Source organism: Setaria viridis, chromosome 1 (assembly GCF_005286985.2).
Source record: "Setaria viridis chromosome 1, Setaria_viridis_v4.0, whole genome shotgun sequence".
Lineage (NCBI taxonomy): Eukaryota > Viridiplantae > Streptophyta > Magnoliopsida > Poales > Poaceae > Setaria > Setaria viridis.
Window position 1 is genome coordinate 39,196,676 of NC_048263.2, and position 19,056 is coordinate 39,215,731.

Here is a 19,056-nt window from a genome sequence, read left to right on the forward strand (position 1 = left end):
ATATCAATTCATGAGTGTTATATTAAGCAAATATATTAGAAGGATGTCTGCCTACGTGTATCAGCTAGTATAAGCGGTAGTGATGAGGAAATACGAAGTAGTTGGCAAAAACATAGAAAATGGAGTCTTGGAGACGCGGGGAATCGAACCCCGTGCCTCTCGCATGCGAAGCGAGCGCTCTACCATATGAGCTACGTCCCCGTAGATGTTATCTTCGTCAACAATAATTTGATTACTGAAAAAATGAACATTGGTACACCATGGCTCCTTGAGGAACTGTCTCTGCCAATTATCCTATCCAATCCTACCTATGCCGGTTGACGACCATCCTAATGTCTTAACTCGATCGACAAGCACCAACTTATGACTAGATGTTAATAAGAACTGAATCAATTGGAAGTCACTGTCTTGGTGCAACACAGATGGAGAAAGAAAAATGCGGTAGCATCGACGAGTTTCACATGAAGGTCTCAAGGTAGGGCCTACGATCATCTAAACTCCTCTTCAGATCACAGCAACTGGCAAAGGCAACATGCTGTGCCCTACCAGCAGCTGGCTGCAATAGGGTCCTTGACACGGCCAAGGACCAACAAATGAGTACAACACGGGTCAAACTACTACATGCTGCTGGTGCTGGGAACCTGCGGTGCCATCTTCTGATGAAACATCGTGCTTCGACGACAGCTTCTGCTTCCGGCCGTTCCTCCTCCTGCTGGTGTTCGGGCCTCTGGTCTGCGGCACTTGCTTCGTGTCACTCATCTTCAAAAAGGCAAAATGAAATGAGCAACCTTCAGTGCCAAAGATTCGTGAATCAGTCCAGCTGAGGTGGACCTTTAGTGCAACAGTCAATATGTCATTCGTACACCACAAGCTTGTCTAAGCTCAGCAACAGCCAAAGAAACTAGCGCCACTAGTTCAATTGGGTTCTCAAGAAAAAGAACAAATATTGAACATCAGAGCATAGATTCAGCCTTATCATAAAGCACCACCGATTGGCAATTTAAGGTATGACTTGGAGCGTGAACCTTCCAACAGCAAAAGCACACGGACAAGTCAGCAAAGGCACACGACTATGAATCCAATTGTCCAAGAAAGGGATGCGTGACAGAAAATGAGATGCGTGATCCGTATATCCATTCTGACGCTGAAGGTAATAAAACTCATCGGGAGTCGAAACCTTGCTACCACTCAAAATGACATATAATATGAGACGTCACATCATGAGGATACGAAAAATCCAATTGCAAACAGCTATACACGGTGGGCAGTGGACTGGTACCATATGGACCACAACAATAGCAATGGTCTACCTGTCATTGAAATACCTTATCCAGAAACGTCATATCTGCTAAGCAAGTCCTCATGCCAAGATACATCTAGTAGTGGAGCTTCTCCTAGCCCCTTCACGGTATCTCAACAGTTTATTGGACTATCATGTGATCATTATGAGTTATGACTACTAAACACCATGAAGGGCTTAGGTCCAAACATGTAACAGGGTCCACTAAGTAACCCAAGATCTACAGCCTTCAGCCAATGAATAAAAGCATAGACTAAAAAGTTATTGACTAAAAAGAACTTATTTAAAGAATGAGCAGCCATGCTGGAATTGTGTTTCTTCCATAGACCTTAAAATTCCAAATCCATGGGAAAAATTTGTAGTCCACGACATTGGAAGGAACAACTGCAAAATCAACATCTAGGATAGCAGACTGAAGACATGCAACTATACGATGCTCATACTATCAAGCGAAATCAGGACTTCTGTAACTAGTGATAACATAGCCACCCAATTCTTTTTATGACATCTAGAGACCTCATACTTTGCAAGCGAATCTACAGGCATCTGGAATATGCTCAGAAAGACACAAAGCACCACAATCATTTTCCAAAAAAAAGAAAGGCATAAAACAAAATGTCAAAGCAAAGTCATTGTTTATAAACAATCTCCTATATCAGATTGGATTATGCCTAATCGTCCATTTCATGATCATCTTCAGAAGTAAATTGTATTTACCTACATAGTAAGTAGCTGTGATTCCTGCCACATGGCATCATTATCAAGCACAGTAAATTGATAATGACGGGTGCACTTACCCCAAAACAAAAGCCAGCCTGGCTCTGACCCACCCCAGCATCAACAGGTCTTGGAGGTTTCCCCGAGTCCATTGCTGATGAACCCCGCTTATTGAAGCCATTACATGATGGCACCTCTGCGTCCATTACTTTAGTAGGCGGAGGAGGAGACGGTGATGATGAAGGTGAGGTTGAGGATGTTCTACTTTGGGCTTGCCCGTACACATGATGGCCCTTGCTTGGCCCATTGCAGAATCCTGAATCAAGATCAGACTGGAACATGTCCACGAACAGCTGCTGCAGCTCCTCAAAGCTTTCCTGCCTCTGCAAAACCAACAGTCCATGGTTATTGTGTTGCCATTCTCTCTCCCTCTCTTGTTGATACATCAGGCCCAGGAAAAAGATGTCGGTTTCCAGCTAGGTTCCGAAAAAAATCACCTAAAAATTCAGCTTTTAGTATCCACTAAAAACCGTGCAGGACACGGAGCTTTGATAACAATTCCTTCTTTTTTAAGCCTGTGTACATGAACACGAAACATACAAATTCCAGCAAAAACTATATAAAGATATTGAAGTTTTCTATATGTTGTTTAGTTTAAACCAAAGCAAAGCCTCGGGAACACATTGGTAGCATATCCTAACATTTTTAGGATACAAAAGGTCATGTCCATGGTTAAAAAGGTTCAACGTCTTATTTCCTTGCCACTTCACGAAGAACTTTGCATATACCCACATAAAACCAGTATTATGTCCCAGAATAAGCATAAAGAATTTCTGACAAAGATTAACAATCAGGATAGGGATCATAATAGAGACAAGGAAGAATGTGCGTTTGTTTAGAGTAACAATTTCTGAAAAAGGAAGCGGTAGAACCGAGGATGTTTGTCTTTGTAAGCATAGCTCTAATTAATAATATTACGAGTCTGTAATGAGATGATGTTAGCATGTGACAACATGTGCTAGCTGGAATTTCATGCTGAAGCCTCATGCACATGACAATAAAATGTAAGTATGACTTTTGCAGCGAATCACCATCCATAGTAGCTAAGTCATGCCCTTGACGCTACAAAGAAGCACCGTGAACTAGGACCGTAGTTCTATCGGCTCTTACCGTCGGTCGTGCCTGGCTCATCATCTGGGCCATCTCACCAATGAAGTCCCCCATCCCCTGCAGCTGCAACAGCAGCAGGAAACATCACTCTACTGTCGTGACCAGAACTATGTGACAAAGAGAAAGCATAGATGCTTACACTATCCTCGTCATCCTCATCATCATATACTCCCACGTCGTAGAGGAACCGCTTGTTGGCGTCGGAGAGGACTGCACAAGAACAATAGCATGGGAGCCCGGGGGCTCCATGCAATAAGTTTACCAACAGGCTATATTGGTCTGTTTGCTGGTGTTCAGTTTATTAGATGCTGGTTAGTCGTTGTAACAGGTGAAGTGGGGTGGTTTGCCAATATGGAACAGAGCAGGGGGGCGGGTGCTAGTAGAAGGAAGATTGAGACCGGAATAGGCGCTCTGGATCTCTTGGAACTTCTCCTTGGCTTCCTCCATGTGCTTCACGCTGCTGGAGGAGGAGCATTTGTCCGGGTGCCATCTCTGGAAAGCAATTGGACAGAAATATTAGGAATCCTTTTCATTGAACATATATTCTAGAATTGAACAGAATAACTGCCTGCAATCACTCGAGCTTTTGTCTGCCCAGGCCAGACTTGTCTTGGCATGCATTTGGATTCAGATGTGTCTGATTAGTATATGAAATATTGATGCATTTAATAAAAAAAATTGGCACAATTGAAGTTGATACAGATAATAAATTCAGCCCCGAAATTCCCAAATAAAAATCACCATTGCTAGATCGTAATGGCTATGTATAATTATCTGAAAAAAAAAAGGAAATACTACCGGGACAGGTCATCGAATTATCGGCACAGGAAAATAGGCAGTAAGATAGGATAGATCAAATATGAACTTCGGCGCCAATCTATCTTAGTGCACACTCCAAATTACCAGCGAAGAACGTTTCCTTTCTCGACAGGTTACAGCGACACCAACAGGGCACGCACACAACTCGATAGCCAAATCAAGAACGACATGCAGCAGGCAGCAGCAACCGATGACAGAAAGGCGCTGCGAAACCGGACGAATCCAATTGCTCACCATGGCGAGCTTCCGGTAAGCGACCTTGAGCTCGGCGTCGGAGCACTCCTTCTTGAGCCCGAGGACCGCGTACAGGTCGCTGCCGGCCTCCCCGGGTGCCGCCGCCGCCGCGTCGCCGCACTTCTCTCCCCCAGCGTCCATGCCGTCGTCGCCGGAGACGTCTAATTCCTCCGGCACGCGCGCGCGCGCGCTACGTACGGGCGCGGCGACCCGCGAGGCCCTGTCGGCACGCGCGGAGAGACGCCGGCGGCGGGGGAGGGGGAGAGGGGGAAGGAAGGAGGAAGGAAGGAAGCGGATGGCGCCTGTTCTTCTTCGTTCTTCCCCACCTCTCCCTCTGTCTCCACACGCACCCCCAGGAAGCCTCCAGAAACACGGCCATGATGCCCACTTGCCTGTTAAATATTTCTCCTCGTAGGATTTTTTTTTTTTTGCGTGCTCCGTTGGACGTTACTACGAGCCAACTGGGCCCTGTTTCCAGATGGTACTGTGCAGCAGACAGAGAAGGATGCGCCGTTATTTAGCAAAAAATAAAACTATTATACTAGCATATTCACGTAATCAGACATCTCTGTGCACACTGTTGACTACAGTTGCAATCTAAGTCATTTTAATTTTATTAGATTAGTAGACTTTGTTATACACTTAGATATAACTTATGTCTAGATGCATAATAATATCAATGTATTCAGAAAAACTAAAACATTCTATAATTTAGGACGGATAGAATAAAATCGTACTAGCTCCTCCAATACTCCTCTTCATTAGAAGGATGGAGTACTAAGTTGTATATCTAATAAGAAAAATGAAACTATCCAATTTGGGCGTGTCTCATCTCCCCTCTGTACACTGTTCATCGAAGGAGCGTCAAGTTTCTATAAACTTTTGGTACGGTAGTGACTTTAGTTTTTGTTTAATACGTGGCAGTTTAAATTATATTCCATCCGGTCGCTTAGCTTTTTAGATACCTCTTCAAATGAAGAAACCTTAACTGCTTTACATATGCTTCATATTGCAGCTATTGCCTATTACATGACAGGCAGAAAGGTTAAATTATGGTCTCGCTGACTATTCCACCACTATCGGTGTTCAGCGTTCAGCCATCGATCACTGCAGTCGCACTGGACGAGTGAGATCTCAACCAAAAAGCTCATTTGATTGGAATCTCTTTGTAATGATAGTGCAAACGGATAGCTTGCCGGTCATTTTCAGCCTGTGTTAGTACTAATTACGGCGTCCTTTTTCCGAAAGCGAAACGCAAAGATTCTCCAAAAATAAAGACACGATCCAAGCCATAATTCCCGTACAGCTAGCTCTACGTCTATTCATCCGCAAGTTGCCTTTATTTCCTTTAATTTTCTCGTTTCGTGACTCTACAAATTCGAAGGGACAAAAAAAAGGAAGGGGCTAGGCCCTCTAATCCAACAACAAAGCTCACCTCAAAAAAACAAACAAACAACAAAGCTATTTTATGATAATGATGACTGGGGCCAGCATCCAGAAAGCACACAGCAAGCAGCAAGTCAGCACCACACAGCAACAACTTCGTACAAGAAGGATCGAGAGCCCAGCGGGCCCCAGCGCCAGCAGTTGCGAAGTGCCGGTTCTGCCCACGCGCCGGCACGCGATCCGGGCCGTCCGGCGCGGATGACGCGGGACGGACGGCCGAGATGGGGCTTGGAGCCAGAGATATTTTCGGAGGCGCGCCTCCAGAAGGTTCCCGGTGCGCGCACGGCTGCCCGCGCGCTTTTCTGACCGCGTCTCGGGGGGAGCGCCGCGCGCGTTGCGGCCCGTGGGCCCCACGCGCCTCTGCCCGCGACCCTCCTCGGCTAGGCGGGTAGGCCCACGGGTTTGCTGGTGAAACTACGACGACGCCACTCCAGGTGCCCAGCCAGCCGTGAGCCTGGCTCGCGCGTCACGCTGCGGACGTGGTGGCGCGCGTGCCACGGCGGCGGCTAGCGAGAATGGGGGGGAGGGGAGGGCCTGCATGCGAGGCCCAGAAAGTTCGGTACGCCGCGGCTCACCGTGGAACGGGTGCACGGCGGGGCGGCGCTGGTCTCTCTGTCCCGGTAAAGCGCCGACGACGGCGACGAGGCGAGCAGGGGGTGGACGGGACGGGACGGTGCGCTTTAGGAATCACCCAGAACCTTATTTTATCTATCTGATATTGGTGATGGGTCGTGATCAGTCGGCAGTGGGCTTGTTGCTGTTGCTAATGATACGGCTAGTGGTCGCTAATCTAATCGGTCCCCGTGGGACTCGTGTTTCCTCGGAGACATAAGGAAATCCTGTTTCGTCAGTAGTATAATATGAACCTCTTGTGGACCGCTCTAAAAGAAGCGACCGGTAGACGGTTGTACCTGCATGAACCATTGTGACATTCTGATGGACTGACGGAGAGTGTGACAAACTGAGACGGTGTTTGGTTCAACCTCTAGTAACGCAAATGGAAATGAAATCAGTTACGCGGGATAAGTGATTATTGTCTTTGTTTGGCTGCTAAATGTAACGGTAGCAAATCACGTAGAAGAGAAGAGTACGTTTGAAGGAACCGTCCCTATCAGAGTTATCAGCCGTTGGCCTGCCCAAATAGCAGTGTCGTGGTAACGTAGGGGTGGAGCTCCACTCTACCTCGAAGACGCTAGCAAGCTCCACCATTTGAAGCACGCCAGCCACCGCCCGCCGCTCGTTGGTATCACTGAGAAGCAGCAGCAGGCAAGAGCTATATAGAAGAAAATACATCTGGAAGGAGGGGGAAGAAGTGATTCATGATTCTTTTGCCGGATAAGAAGCAATTCATGGTGCTTTTGCTGGAGACGGCAGGGTGCCGGTGAGCTGGTCACCAGTGGAGCTCCTCTACAAAGGGGATGGTGAGGGGTGTACTGCTCCCTTATGGAACGCGAGGGGCCAGAGCTCCTCGCCCATGAAAAGGATGGGTAGAATAAGAGGTGGGTATTGGATGATCTCGCTGAACAGAGGCAGAGGTAGCCATGGTCACCGGCAGAGCTCTAGCGCAAGGGATCAGGGGGGCGGGAGGAAGATGGCGAGGCAGTCGAAGAGGCAGCGCTCGATTCTTCAAGCGGCGGCAATACCGGGGAGGCGGGGAAGCGATAACAGCCGCAGATGGGGTAATCGGATATGAGTAGCTTGGTATTGGATTACGCGGTGTTTGACTGTGTCGAAACAAATATATTTAACGGGATCTGTTAACTTCCGGAATCTGATTACGTTACAAATCGTCCAACCAAACACTATCTGATTGGTTAACTACACGTCACCCCAGTCCTTAGGTAAAAGGATCCTGCCATGTCGTGCGTTCTTTTTACCGCGCAATTACTGAGTGAAACTCGACTTTTTGATACATATATTTTGATATGCATCTAGATATCTACATCTATACAAGTAAGGCCTCCTTTTTTTCATCCGTCGTGGTCATTTTGCAAAAAAGTCCCTCATCAACATTGGGTGGAAAAGGGAGGGAAGGGAGGGGGTTAAACCGAAACAAACGGTTTCCCACGCAGGATCTGGGTCCGGATCCGGCGGGAGCGGGCGGCAGCGTGGGCGGTCGCACCGCCTCGGCCTCGACTGCGCCAGAGCCGCCTCCCCGACCCCGGCCGCGCCGACTACGCGGGGTGAGCTGGCTGGTCGGCCAGGAAGAATGTGGCGACGGCAGCCACAATGAGGCGCAGGATGAGCGGCCCCTCTCTTTCTCTACCTCCCGGGGATGGCGGGTCGTCGTGCGAGTCGGATGGGGACGAGGAGCCCAAGGATGGTGATGGCGATGGGGTCGGGACTCGGGAGGTTCCATCAGATGGTGGCGGCGGAGGGTGTGAGGCAGGACGCGCTCGTGGCAGTGCTGACGAAGGTGGACACGCGGGCGCTGGTGCGGCGGGGCGACGACGATGGCGCGGAGGCTGCCCCCGACATGATTCCGCTCTCTGTGCGCACCATCATGTATCTCTGCGCTACAACACTATGCTGCGTGCTGCTGATGTCGTCGTCCACCACGGCATCCTCTCCATGCTCTGCTCTCAGCTCCTGGCCATCGAGTATATCGATGTCACTAAGCAGGTAAGCAAAATGTGCTGGCCATCAGATCGTATCTTTCAATCTGAAATCTCTAGAGAAAATTAGTAAACAATGAGCTATGCTCATATGGAAGTTAGAATGGCGTTTGTTTCTAGCCAATAAAGCTGTTTGGATATTGGTCTGAAATTATATATGTTTCAAGCTATTGATTCTCTCTTGTTGTATTAGCATGGTATTTTAGCATTTTAGGGACCATATTATGAAAGCGCAACTGATGTCTTGGAAGAAGCTTTTTGAGGATTACGTTGGCTAGCCTGTTCTAGCATCTAGCTTTGGTGGAATGAAGAAACCCTGTGCAATCAAAATGAAAGAGGAAAGGTTGAGAAGATAAGTTGTGGGCGCAATTGATTGTCAGTACCAAGTCTATCTTTTTTCCTGGTTCATGTAGAGCAAGTTGTCATCTGTTTTGATCATTTTCTTTTCTTACTGCAGATGTGAAGTGATGTGAGTTTGATGGATGGCATCAATGTGTTTGGTCCCTTCAAAGCAAGTAGGTTTGTCTGATCAAGAAGAGATGCTATCAACTGGATGAAGCAACATCTTTCTTTTACTTATCGCACTGAAAATCTGCTACCATTAAGAGAATTGCACTACACACTTCAGTTTGACAATTTCTGAATCACGTGCTCCCTTCGAGCAGCAAGCTATAGTGAAGCATCTCCACATAAGTAGAGATTAAATGTGATACAAATATTAATCCCAGGAGGCTGATAACACATTTATTCAACAGATGGTTCAAAAACCGTACAACTCCCGAAGGAGCGGGCGGGCAAGCCACACCCAAAGGAGAACTAAACCAACAACGATCCAGATCCAAGTTGCAGTCCAGTCGTACCCCGGGCTGCAATCGGAACTAAGCGACAGCGGAAGCATTCTGCAAAGGCCAAGACCACAGACAGCGTTGGGTGCGGAAGCGACCTCCTACTCGAAATCCTCGGCGACGAAGTCCGGGTCTTCCTCTGAAGCAACAAAACAAAGGTGAGTACAAAAGTACTCAACAAGTCCAACCCCAACCACAGAGGGGGAAACAATCGAGAATATGCACAGGATATAACAAGGATATGGCTAAGGCTTAATTGCATTAAAGCTAGATTTTAACACATGCAAGGGTTCATTTTCAAAAGAGTTTTTCCCAAGCATTTCTTTTTGTATCCGAATCATTAAGTGGGGTTGATCCTACACAAAGGATCCAAGTTTTAATGCTACCGGACTCCCTGCTCGCGGTAGCTCACGGCATAACTGCCGAACACTTCCGAAATTTAACACACGCCATGAAAATCATCCATCTCCAAACACTAGTTATGTGATCAAGCCGTAACTCATCCAATGCCGTGGACACAGCTACCCGGATAAGTTTTAACTCTGTAGAGGTTGTACACTTTTCCCTAAGTAGGGTACCGCAACACGATCACCTTAGTGTCGGTGCAGATCCTAACAAAGCCATTACCCACCTTAGTTAAGACTAGCTAGCCAAAAGGAAGCAACCAAGGGGTTAATGACCTACCAATGAGGTCTTAACCCGGACCTAAGTCACAAAGATCTTATTCCTTCTCCATGGTCTCCCGTTGCTCACCAGCTCACCTGATGACTATCAGACTAACTAGTGGGATTTATGCTAAGCTGTTGCCGCATACAACGGTCGAGTGGTTGCACGATGGTTAGATTAGTCAAGATGACACATCAACTCGATTCTTAACCATGACAAGATAGATATCTCCCAACTTTGCTCAACCACAAAGGTATAAGCCCAACTCATTGGTATTTCACACAAGAAACACCCATCCATCTCATCTAAGCATTTCTTTCCTTTATTTCCAGAAACCAATTTTTCCTTTTTAAAAACACTCACAGATTTATTTATTTTTGACGAAACACATTGTAGTCATGATTGAATTGAGTAACAAGGTCCTAAACATTCCAGTAGTAATTATCATCCAAACAAAGCAAGTCATATTTAGAGATAATTATAGGACATCAAAGAATAATCATAACAATCAAGGGGTGGCTATCCAACCATGTTTCAGTGGTAAAACAATATGCAATTTATAAAACAGGCCAATAGGTTATGTTTGAAAAACTAGGATAAATATGCATCAAAGGGTAAGATTGGACTTGCCGTCCTCAAAGCCTCCCGGGAGTTCCTGCTCGCGGTGTTGGTCTTCGGGCTCAGGCTCATGGTCAAACTCCTCCTCATGCTCCCCCTCGGGTACTCCACAATCTATGGCACACACAATCGAGCACACAATAAATAAATAAAAATTAAGGTTTTACCCGCCGAGCTTCGAACAGAGAATGCGAACGGAAAATAGAAGGAATGAGTATTTTCATGAAATTTGGAGATGCCTCAGCGAAAGTATATTGGAGGATGTCATGGTCGAATTTGGGATTAATTGGAGGAAGTTTGGCGCATGAAATGATGAGTTAACGGAGTGTTAGGGGCTTAAAACAAGGTTTAGGACTAAACTGCGAGAACCAGGGGCCTATTTGTAATGATTTTTGGAAGGTGGGAGGGCTGATCTGTGAAAAGAGTTTGAGAGAGGTGGGAGGGTTATTTCGCGAATAGGAAGAAATAAGGGGTTAGATCGAAATGGAAGGGAAATTTCCCTTCTCCTTCCTTGACTTGGTATAGGAGGGGGGAGGGCAAACCGGCGGCGGGCTGGCCGGCCTAGCTCGCCGGCGGTGAGGCCGGGCGGCGGGGTAGGCGGAGGAGGGTGTGGGGGATCCATTTTGGCCCTCACCTTGGGCGAATGATGATGGGAGAGGGGGCGCCGGCGGTGGACAGGGAGGCGGCGGCGGCGGTCCTGGCGGCGGCGCGTAGGGACAGTGGAGCAGGGGGCGGCGAGCTGGAAGGTGAGGGTGAGGTGGTGGCGAGGGACGGCCGGGCCTTGGCCCTTTTATAGGCGGCGGGAGGGGGCGGCGTCGAGCGGCAACAGGGCGGCAGGGGCCGGTGGCCGGCGAGCTTTCAATGGTGGTTGGGAATATCGGCCGATAGCGTGCTGGAGTGGAACTCCGGGTGGAGGACGTGGAGGGGCCGGGCTTGGGCGGCGAGGAGCACAGGGGGCGCACAGCGACGATGGCCGATGTGACGGGCGGCAAGGCGTCGGGCGCGCAGCGTGCGGGGCCGGGCGAGCGGGGCGAGTGGCCAGGTGCGAGCGGCGGCGTGTGGGGCCGGGCGAGCGGGTGCGGGCGGCCAGGTACGGGCGGGCCAGGCGCGGGGTCGGGGCACCATGCGCTAGGCGCCAGAAGGAAGGGAGCGTGCGCGCCAGGAAGGAAGGAGAGGAAAGAGAGAAGGAGAAGGGAGGAAGAAGGAAGAAAAGGAAGGAAGAAAAGGAAGGAGAGAAAAAGAGGAAAAAGGGAAAGGGGAAAAAGGAAAACGGGGAGAGAGGGGGAGTCGGCGAAAAATGTGGAAATGGTCGGGCACACGCGATGGATTTTGACAGGCACGCGGCGAAATTTGCGAAGGGAGAAAAGGATGACTGTCGGTGTTGGGTGCCGGGACGGCGGGGTCGCCGAGGAGGAAAAGATTTTCGGGAGGTCAACGGTCGAAAGATTTTGAAATAAATTTTTAGCGGGTGATTTGAGTTAGTAAATTTTACAGATGTTACATATAGGGGGTCAACAATGATATCCTGTCTGATGAGAAGTTTGAGTTATTGAGTGGCGATGGTTATGTGTAGATTCCTGCTATAATTTTGCTTAAACTGACAGTGGTGGAGAGTCCACTGCTTTCCCTGATGGTGGATCAACCAATGAAAGTAGGAAGCTTCCGGCATTTTTGCTAGGCAATCTTCTAGCCACTGCTTTCCCAAATTCTTTAGGCTGTGTTGAACATGTACTCTATACCGAACATTTGTTCACTGAAGTTTGTGTTATCGTTGATAAGGTATGCCCAAATTCGGCTAATAACCTATCACCTGTTCATTGCTAATTGTTATACTATGTTATCTTCTTCCTATTGTACTTTGTTTTTAGCTTTGGGAGCTGGCAAATTGTGGTAACTTGTAAATTAAAGTATGATGATTTGTATATCTTCTTTAGCTTCTTACATTTTTAATAATGAACTAGAGGACTTGCTTGAATAAAAAAATATTTTAATTTAATGGATATTTGAATTGAAGGAAATAATTAAGTCAAAATTCTTTTAGTTTTCAATTAAATGTGTAGACATCCAATAAGTGGAATAAAAATTTAGTGATGAAAATAAAAATATCATTAGTTTGGAAAATATAATTAATTTTTTACCATAGCAACGGATGTATATTTTACTATACGTAGTTTTTATGGCACGAATAGAATTATAGGAGGGGGGAGTAGTATAGAGTACTAGTTGCTCACGCGCGATGTCGGTATCCATTGATCCCCCGCAAAGTCTACCTACGTAGTAGCTGACGCGCGATCTCTCCCTGGCGTCAACCAGACAACCTGACAGGAACGAGCAGAAATTTTCTTTACAGTGGACCGAGATGGCCCATACTTCGATCGGCCCAGCACAACCAACCAACAACTTACGTGATCTCACAAAAAGAGCCCAACCTTCTTCTTCCTCCAAAATCATCACTAAGGGGCCGGCCTAGCCATTTGTACAAAGGGTTTTGTAGCCCATAGCCCAACCAGCCCAATACAAATTGGCGTAATCGCAGCCAAGAATTTCTTGCCGCTGAAATGCTTGGACTCTGCTTGCGGCATGACTCCAAATGCATCTGCATCCTTCCAAGTGTCGTCTCCCGGTCCTTCTGGACGCGACAGCACACCACCTTCTCTGAAGCATCTCGAACTTTCGCTGCCGCTCACTTTATACCCATCCGGCTTCCGGCCATCCCCTTCCACCCTGCACTTCACCAAATCGAAGAACGCACAGCAGATCCATCGCCACTCGCAGTTGATCGAGTCGCAGCGTTGAGCGAGGGAGTGAGGAGAAAGAAGCCATGACGGAGCTGTTCGACACGGCCGTGACCAGCCTGCTCCACCTGCCGGAGGTGCTCGACCGCCTCGCCGCCGCGGACGGTGACCGCCGCTCGGGCGGACACCACGGCGCGCACCACCACGGGCACGCGCGTGTCCACGGTCTTGGTGGCGGCGGCGGCGGCGGCGCGCCGGTGGACATCGTGGAGACCCCCGGCGAGTACAGCTTCCTGCTCGACGTCCCCGGCCTCTCCAAGTCCGACATCCAGGTACGCGCATGCTGACATGCGAGTCGCCGCCCCGTTGGATTAGATTCGTGCCGGACCAGGAACGAAACAAATGACATCTTTGGCGTGTGCATTTGCTGGGCGCAGGTGACGCTGGAGGAGGACCGGGTGCTGGTGATGAAGGGCGGCAGCAACAACGGGAAGCGGAAGCGCGAGGAGGAGGAGGAAGGCGAGGGGTGCCGCTACATCCGGCTGGAGCGGCGCGCGGCGCCGCGGTCGTTCGTGCGCAAGTTCCGGCTGCCGGAGGACGCGGACACGGGCGGCATCGCGGCGCGCTGCGAGAACGGCGTCCTCACGGTCACCGTCAAGAAGCAGCCGCCGCCGGAGAAGAAGACCAAGTCCGTGCAGGTCACCATCGCCTGAGCGCCCCGCGCGAGGGAGTGAGCAGTCGGTTTTCAGTAGCAGTCTAGCAGTAGGGAGTGTATAACGTTGGATGCTCTGTTTGTGTTCTGGAGACTGGAGAGTAGGGAGTTCGTTGCCGAGTTGGTAGCGTGGCTGTTCGTCTTTTGTGGATGTCGCTGTGGGATGGAACGATGGATCCGAATGTCGGTTGCTATCACTAGAACTTGCACGAGATTCCAGTATTCCTGTAATTGTTAGTCTCTTCTCTCTGATCTAAATTGATTCCAGTATTCCGGTCTTTTTTTACAACGGAATTCAGAACTTTTTCTAGCCAGATAGACGAAGGCGAAGTGTCGCGTTCGCATGGCAACAGCATCGACGTCCCTACAGCATCGATGTCCCTCCGGCATGTTTCAGACAAGGAACATTTGCTGGCGCACAAAGCAGTGGTGCGCGATGTTACCTTGTGAGCAGGAAAGGCACGGCGACACCTGAAAGCTTCAGCCGGCGCCCGATTGCCAGCTGGCCCCGGCAGGGTCAGAATCGAGCATTAACCGCTTGGTATGGCCTGCGAATCACGGTGGGGCGACTGGCTGGCTTCGTCTTGGACGTCGCCGTTAAGCCTCCAATAATTCCGCTTCCTGATGAGGATCGTGTCTCCGTGCCTATAAAGAGCGAGAGATGCAGCGCTCTCGATTCGGTGCCAGTTTGGCGAACGCGAGCCTCCGAAATGCGTCATCCACTCGTCCCAGCGGTCAAGACCACCGCATTTTCAGCACGAGTAGAAAACGAAAACGTCGAGGAATGCTCGTCTGGAAATTCAGTGACCTGTCCAGGCTCCCGTGGCACGGCGCTGTCCTGGACTCGCTGCACCATACTCCCACCTCGTGCGACGACTAAACGCGGCAAGGTTGACGTTGGAGAAGTTGAGGAATTAATGTTGCCCGCTGCATGGATATTTTTTGGGCCACAGTCACTACAGAAGGAACTGTTACGGCGTAATTTGAGATGGTTCTTCTCCGGCAATGGCATGACTAGCCAAAACGGAGGTGAGTGTGCTACAGGTGACCGCAAGAATTGACCCGGGCCTCAGATGCGGCTCGGTACCTGTCACCCTGTTACTGTTCCTGAAGAACTCGCGAGACGCTCTCGTTCGTACGCACAGGGAAACTCCGATCACCGTTATTGCTTGACACTGGACGGGTCCCAGACCAGACGACCCGAGCCCCCGACGTCTCCAGAGTCCACAGTCTCCAGACCCTTCCTTCAGTTTCTTTCCCGCATCATGTGGGAACTGGGAACCATACAACACTAGCCGCCTACTCTACTCTAGTGACCGAGCAGAAGAGCGCTGTTGTCTGGTACTCTGACCTGACATGCCACCGGCGTTACCGCCGCACCACGCGTGGTCTGCCGGACGTGGCAGGCTGCCCGCCGCCGGCGAGAGAGCAGGGCGGCGCCACGCGAGACAATTGGACGCCTTTTCGCGGTAGCACTGGCCGCGCCTCACGTGGAATGCTATTGCTAGTGCAACCACCGCGGCGGGCCTACGGCCCAAAAGGCTTGGAGTGGCGCGGTGGCGCCGCCGCTCTTGTTTTATCAGGAAAGTTGCTTCTTGGATAGATACAGCATTCAGGATCAACTAATTTGGACTTTGGAGGCAGCATGACTGATCCGTAAGAAGTGCCGTTCTTTTGATCAATCAACTGAGGGGTTATTTCGTTCCACCGACTAAAGTTTAAAGTTTCATATCAAATATTTAGATACTAATCAGGAGTATTAAACGACTAATTATAAAACTAATTGCGCAGATGGATGCTAATTCACGAGATGAATCTACTAAGCCTAATTAATTCATGATTAGTACATATTTACTGTAGCATCACATTGTTAATTATGAACTAATTAGATTTAATAGATTCGTCTCGCGAATTAACCTCCGTCTGTGCAATTGATTTTATAATTAGCTCATATTTAGTCCTTCTAATTAGTATTGATGTGATACAGAGTTCAGTTCTAACACTCCCTGAGTGATCTCGCCATGCAGCTGATTCTCTGCCAAAGCACGAGATGGTCTCCGTTCTGCTAGTCTGCTAGTGCCCTTTTGTTTGCCGTGCAGGTCTACTAGGCAAGCTGCAAGCCTGCAGCTGGCGCTGCTTTGCTCTGACGAGCCGTGCGAGGTTGACATGAACGGCGGATGATCGTCCGGGGATACATCACACATGACCAATCCAATCTAATCCGATCGTGATTGCTGGCCGGCTGACGACGATGCACAGAGCCATGGCGTCGATTGCTTGTGCCCCAGGCAGGCTTTGCTGATGAGTGATGACTCCCCCAGCCGGCAGCAAAAGCAGCGGTGCCCTTGCGAAGCGGTTTCTCTGCAGGCCGTGCATCCAATCTCTGCAACTCCTATCGTGCACACCCATCTATTCATTCATCGCACTGACCTGAGGCCCCCGCCCGCCTGTCCCAATTCTGCGTGTACGTGTCGCCTACTCACCGCTGAATGCCTCTGGAATCGCTGTCTCGAGTCGTCTCTTGAGGCTCTCGCGGCATGGCATGGCATGACCGCATGGGCCTCGTGCGATGGGTTGGCCAAGACGATTATTATTCGCGTGATCTTGCTCGTCCTATCCTACGGGGTTGAGAGAAATCCTGTGCTCATGCGCAACGTTATCACTTCGTATCATGAAGGATCTGACAGGGTAGAGATGGTTCGTGACCATGATTATATTGCTGTGGTTGTGTGTGCATGTCCACGGTCGTATATGCTAGAAATATCGCTGCTTTTGGACATGTCATGAATTTCTCCTCCATGGCCGCCCATGTGTTCCTGCCCGGTGATATCTTCAGTCAGGTCTTGTTGCCCTGGAAAAATGGTGCACTCCTGCAGTACATGCATATAATCCTGCTTTACGCGTGGCTCTCAGTTGGCGTATTATTCAGGGTACGTGCAATAATACTCATAATGATTACCTATTGATGAATTTTTATTGGAGCTGATCGTTTCAAGCCACTCAATCTTCTTTTTTTTTTTGGTTTACTCCTTGAAACGGAGATCGGGAAAAGAATAAGGATCACGTGATGCGACACTGTTAATAACAAATCAGAAAATGGAACATAGCCGGACAGTTGTCAGTAGGGGATTTTATTTCTGGTTCTGAAGCATATAAACAGGAAAATGGCAATGAGTAAAAGCTCCATTATTATTAGCTATAAAATTTACTGCGTGATTCATTATTGAAAGAATTAAGAAATTTCGCTGATGTGACTTACATAATCACTTGTCTTTAATTTCCATCTTTAATGAAGAACTATCCAGTGATTTCTAGCAAGATTATTGTCCCGTTTGTATCCACCCAACTAAAATTTATAACTAGCTAGGGATGTTTGGATCTACAAGCTAAATGATAGTTGAAAAGCTACTTATCTATTTTACCCCTCCCTTCCACTTTAGAAATTTTTTCCGAGGAAGGTGGACGGGCAATTTGATATTTAGCCGTTTAGCTGAGTTTAGCTAAGTTCAACCAGCTAAATGAATCTTTAGCCAACTAAACTTTAATCAGGTAGTTGGTGGAGTTCCCCGGTACAAAATTTTATGACCTCCCAAGGGCCAAGACAGTGTTGGAACAGGCATCGTACCAGACAATTCTCCGATGCGTACCGATGTCCGATGTCGTATCAATGTGTATCAAGTTGTGATTGTACATATAGTTGACTTTATTTATATATGTGGTGACCCATTAAATAGGGGGAAATAATCAAAACATTAAAACTCAGTTCTCTCCCATTTTCTTAGCAAGAAACATGACTTGCCTGAACAAACGATTAAAGGCCGAAGTTTCGAATGACTTTCAGAGGAATCACTAATTAGTTCCTTTTTCCCTTGAAAAATGTAGCTTGTAGCACGTTGTTGACACTGCATGTTCTTTTCTGTGAGCCGATGATCCGTGAGATGACGACTGACGTGGACAGCAATTCTCACATGCAAAAAATGCACGCATCACCTCGGTCCCAAAGCTAGCGCTGTCTGAAACCGGCGAAAAAGAAGAAACACCACGTCAGCCGATCGAACACTGCACCATCACAGCATTGCAGCAAGCTTTCGTGCTTTTCCCTTAAGCAGTTAAGCTAGCGCCAACGCCGGCGGCCGATGTATACATGCAATCGCATGCACACATCGCCGTCACGATCATATCGCTACGCAACATCACCGGCACTGTACTACGTGCGACGTGTATCCGCGTGTGCCTCGTTCGTCGCGCTAGCTTCTTGTGTTCTTCCTCGCATTTACTTAGCACATGCATGGGAACCGTCAAGGGCGTATTCTAATGTTGCGCCTCGCTCGCTCCTCTCGCTTTCGCGTGCGGCGTGCACGCCTCGACCATTCCCGTCCGGTGCCCTGCCCTTTGTCGTCCTCTCGATCCATCGTCTACAACTCCCGGTCGCTCATCGCCGAAATCGACAGGTTATATGTTAATGTAATCTTAACTCTTACCAATTCATCACGAATCATGGATGACCGTGTTCCAACTTGTGAACCAAAAAAAAAAGTGTGCGTGACGTTAGTGCTGCGAGCTGAGGATCACATGATCGTTTCACAAAATATCTCGTTGGTCGTAGTAAACTCAAATGGTTGTGTGAATTGTGAAATATGTGGAGCATGCCTACTAGCTACCTACCGTATGTCTATGTACATGGACTTTATGCACATGTACCCACTCAATATGGTGTTTATAATTGCTGCAGAGATAATGACATGCCAATAATGGCATCCATGTTGCTACCGAGAGCAATTCAACTACATGCTGACGCCACCCCCAAGTCCTTTGTGTTTAACATTTGTTTAAATCCTCACAAACGTTTGCTATTATTTCACATTCTTTTACTCCCTCCGTTTCGAAACGTAGGTCATTTTGCCTTTTCTAGATACATAAGTTTTGCCATGCATCTAGATATAACTCTATATTTAGATGCATAATAAAATTTATATATCTAGAAAAGCTAAAACGATCTGTAATCCAACGAGTCACATACTCACATAGGCAATCTACTAGCAAAAGAAAAAAAAAGCACAAGAGAAGTAGCTAGCACTGTGTGCACCCAACAACAAGGCTGTGCACCTTTTTGTAGGCAGCGGGTGGCGCAACAGAAGAACGTGCGGCTCGGGCTCGGCGGGTGCTCTCGTCGAGGGCC

The 19,056-nt window shown here is 48.5% G+C and overlaps 2 protein-coding genes and 1 non-coding gene across 3 annotated transcripts; 1 reads left to right on the forward strand and 2 right to left on the reverse strand.

Moving 5' to 3' along the window:
• Window positions 1-128: 128 nt before the first annotated feature.
• Window positions 129-201, reverse strand: TRNAA-CGC (transfer RNA alanine (anticodon CGC)). The gene has a single exon. It is a non-coding gene; the product is annotated as a tRNA-Ala (tRNA).
• A 173-nt stretch (window positions 202-374) lies between these two features.
• LOC117840556 (uncharacterized) lies at window positions 375-4,610 on the reverse strand. The gene is made up of 6 exons (XM_034721075.2): window positions 4,241-4,610; window positions 3,586-3,679; window positions 3,327-3,397; window positions 3,188-3,250; window positions 2,098-2,400; window positions 375-759 (listed from the first exon to the last, which is right to left on the reverse strand). The coding sequence occupies exons 1-6, from the start codon at window positions 4,379-4,381 to the stop codon at window positions 610-612; spliced, it is 822 nt and encodes a 273-aa protein (XP_034576966.1). The 5' UTR covers window positions 4,382-4,610; the 3' UTR covers window positions 375-609.
• An 8,297-nt stretch (window positions 4,611-12,907) lies between these two features.
• LOC117845070 (18.6 kDa class III heat shock protein) lies at window positions 12,908-14,108 on the forward strand. Its single transcript, XM_034725958.2, has 2 exons — window positions 12,908-13,497; window positions 13,603-14,108. Exons 1-2 carry the CDS (start codon window positions 13,252-13,254, stop codon window positions 13,876-13,878), a joined length of 522 nt encoding a protein of 173 aa, XP_034581849.1. The 5' UTR covers window positions 12,908-13,251; the 3' UTR covers window positions 13,879-14,108.
• The last annotated feature ends 4,948 nt before the right edge of the window (window positions 14,109-19,056 follow it).

Bases quoted from the DNA above. Each gene is read 5' to 3' on its own strand.
- LOC117840556 (XM_034721075.2), bottom strand. From the start codon at position 4,381: ATGGACGCTGGGGGAGAGAAGTGCGGCGACGCGGCGGCGGCGGCACCC. The intron at 2,401-3,187 runs GTAAGAGCCGAT...TTGGTTTTGCAG, and splicing joins TGAGCCAGGCACGACCGACG to AGGCAGGAAAGCTTTGAGGA. The intron at 760-2,097 runs GTAAGTGCACCC...GCCTTTTTGAAG, and splicing joins AGGCTGGCTTTTGTTTTGGG to ATGAGTGACACGAAGCAAGT.
- LOC117845070 (XM_034725958.2), top strand. From the start codon at position 13,252: ATGACGGAGCTGTTCGACACGGCCGTGACCAGCCTGCTCCACCTGCCG. The intron at 13,498-13,602 runs GTACGCGCATGC...TGCTGGGCGCAG, and splicing joins TCTCCAAGTCCGACATCCAG to GTGACGCTGGAGGAGGACCG.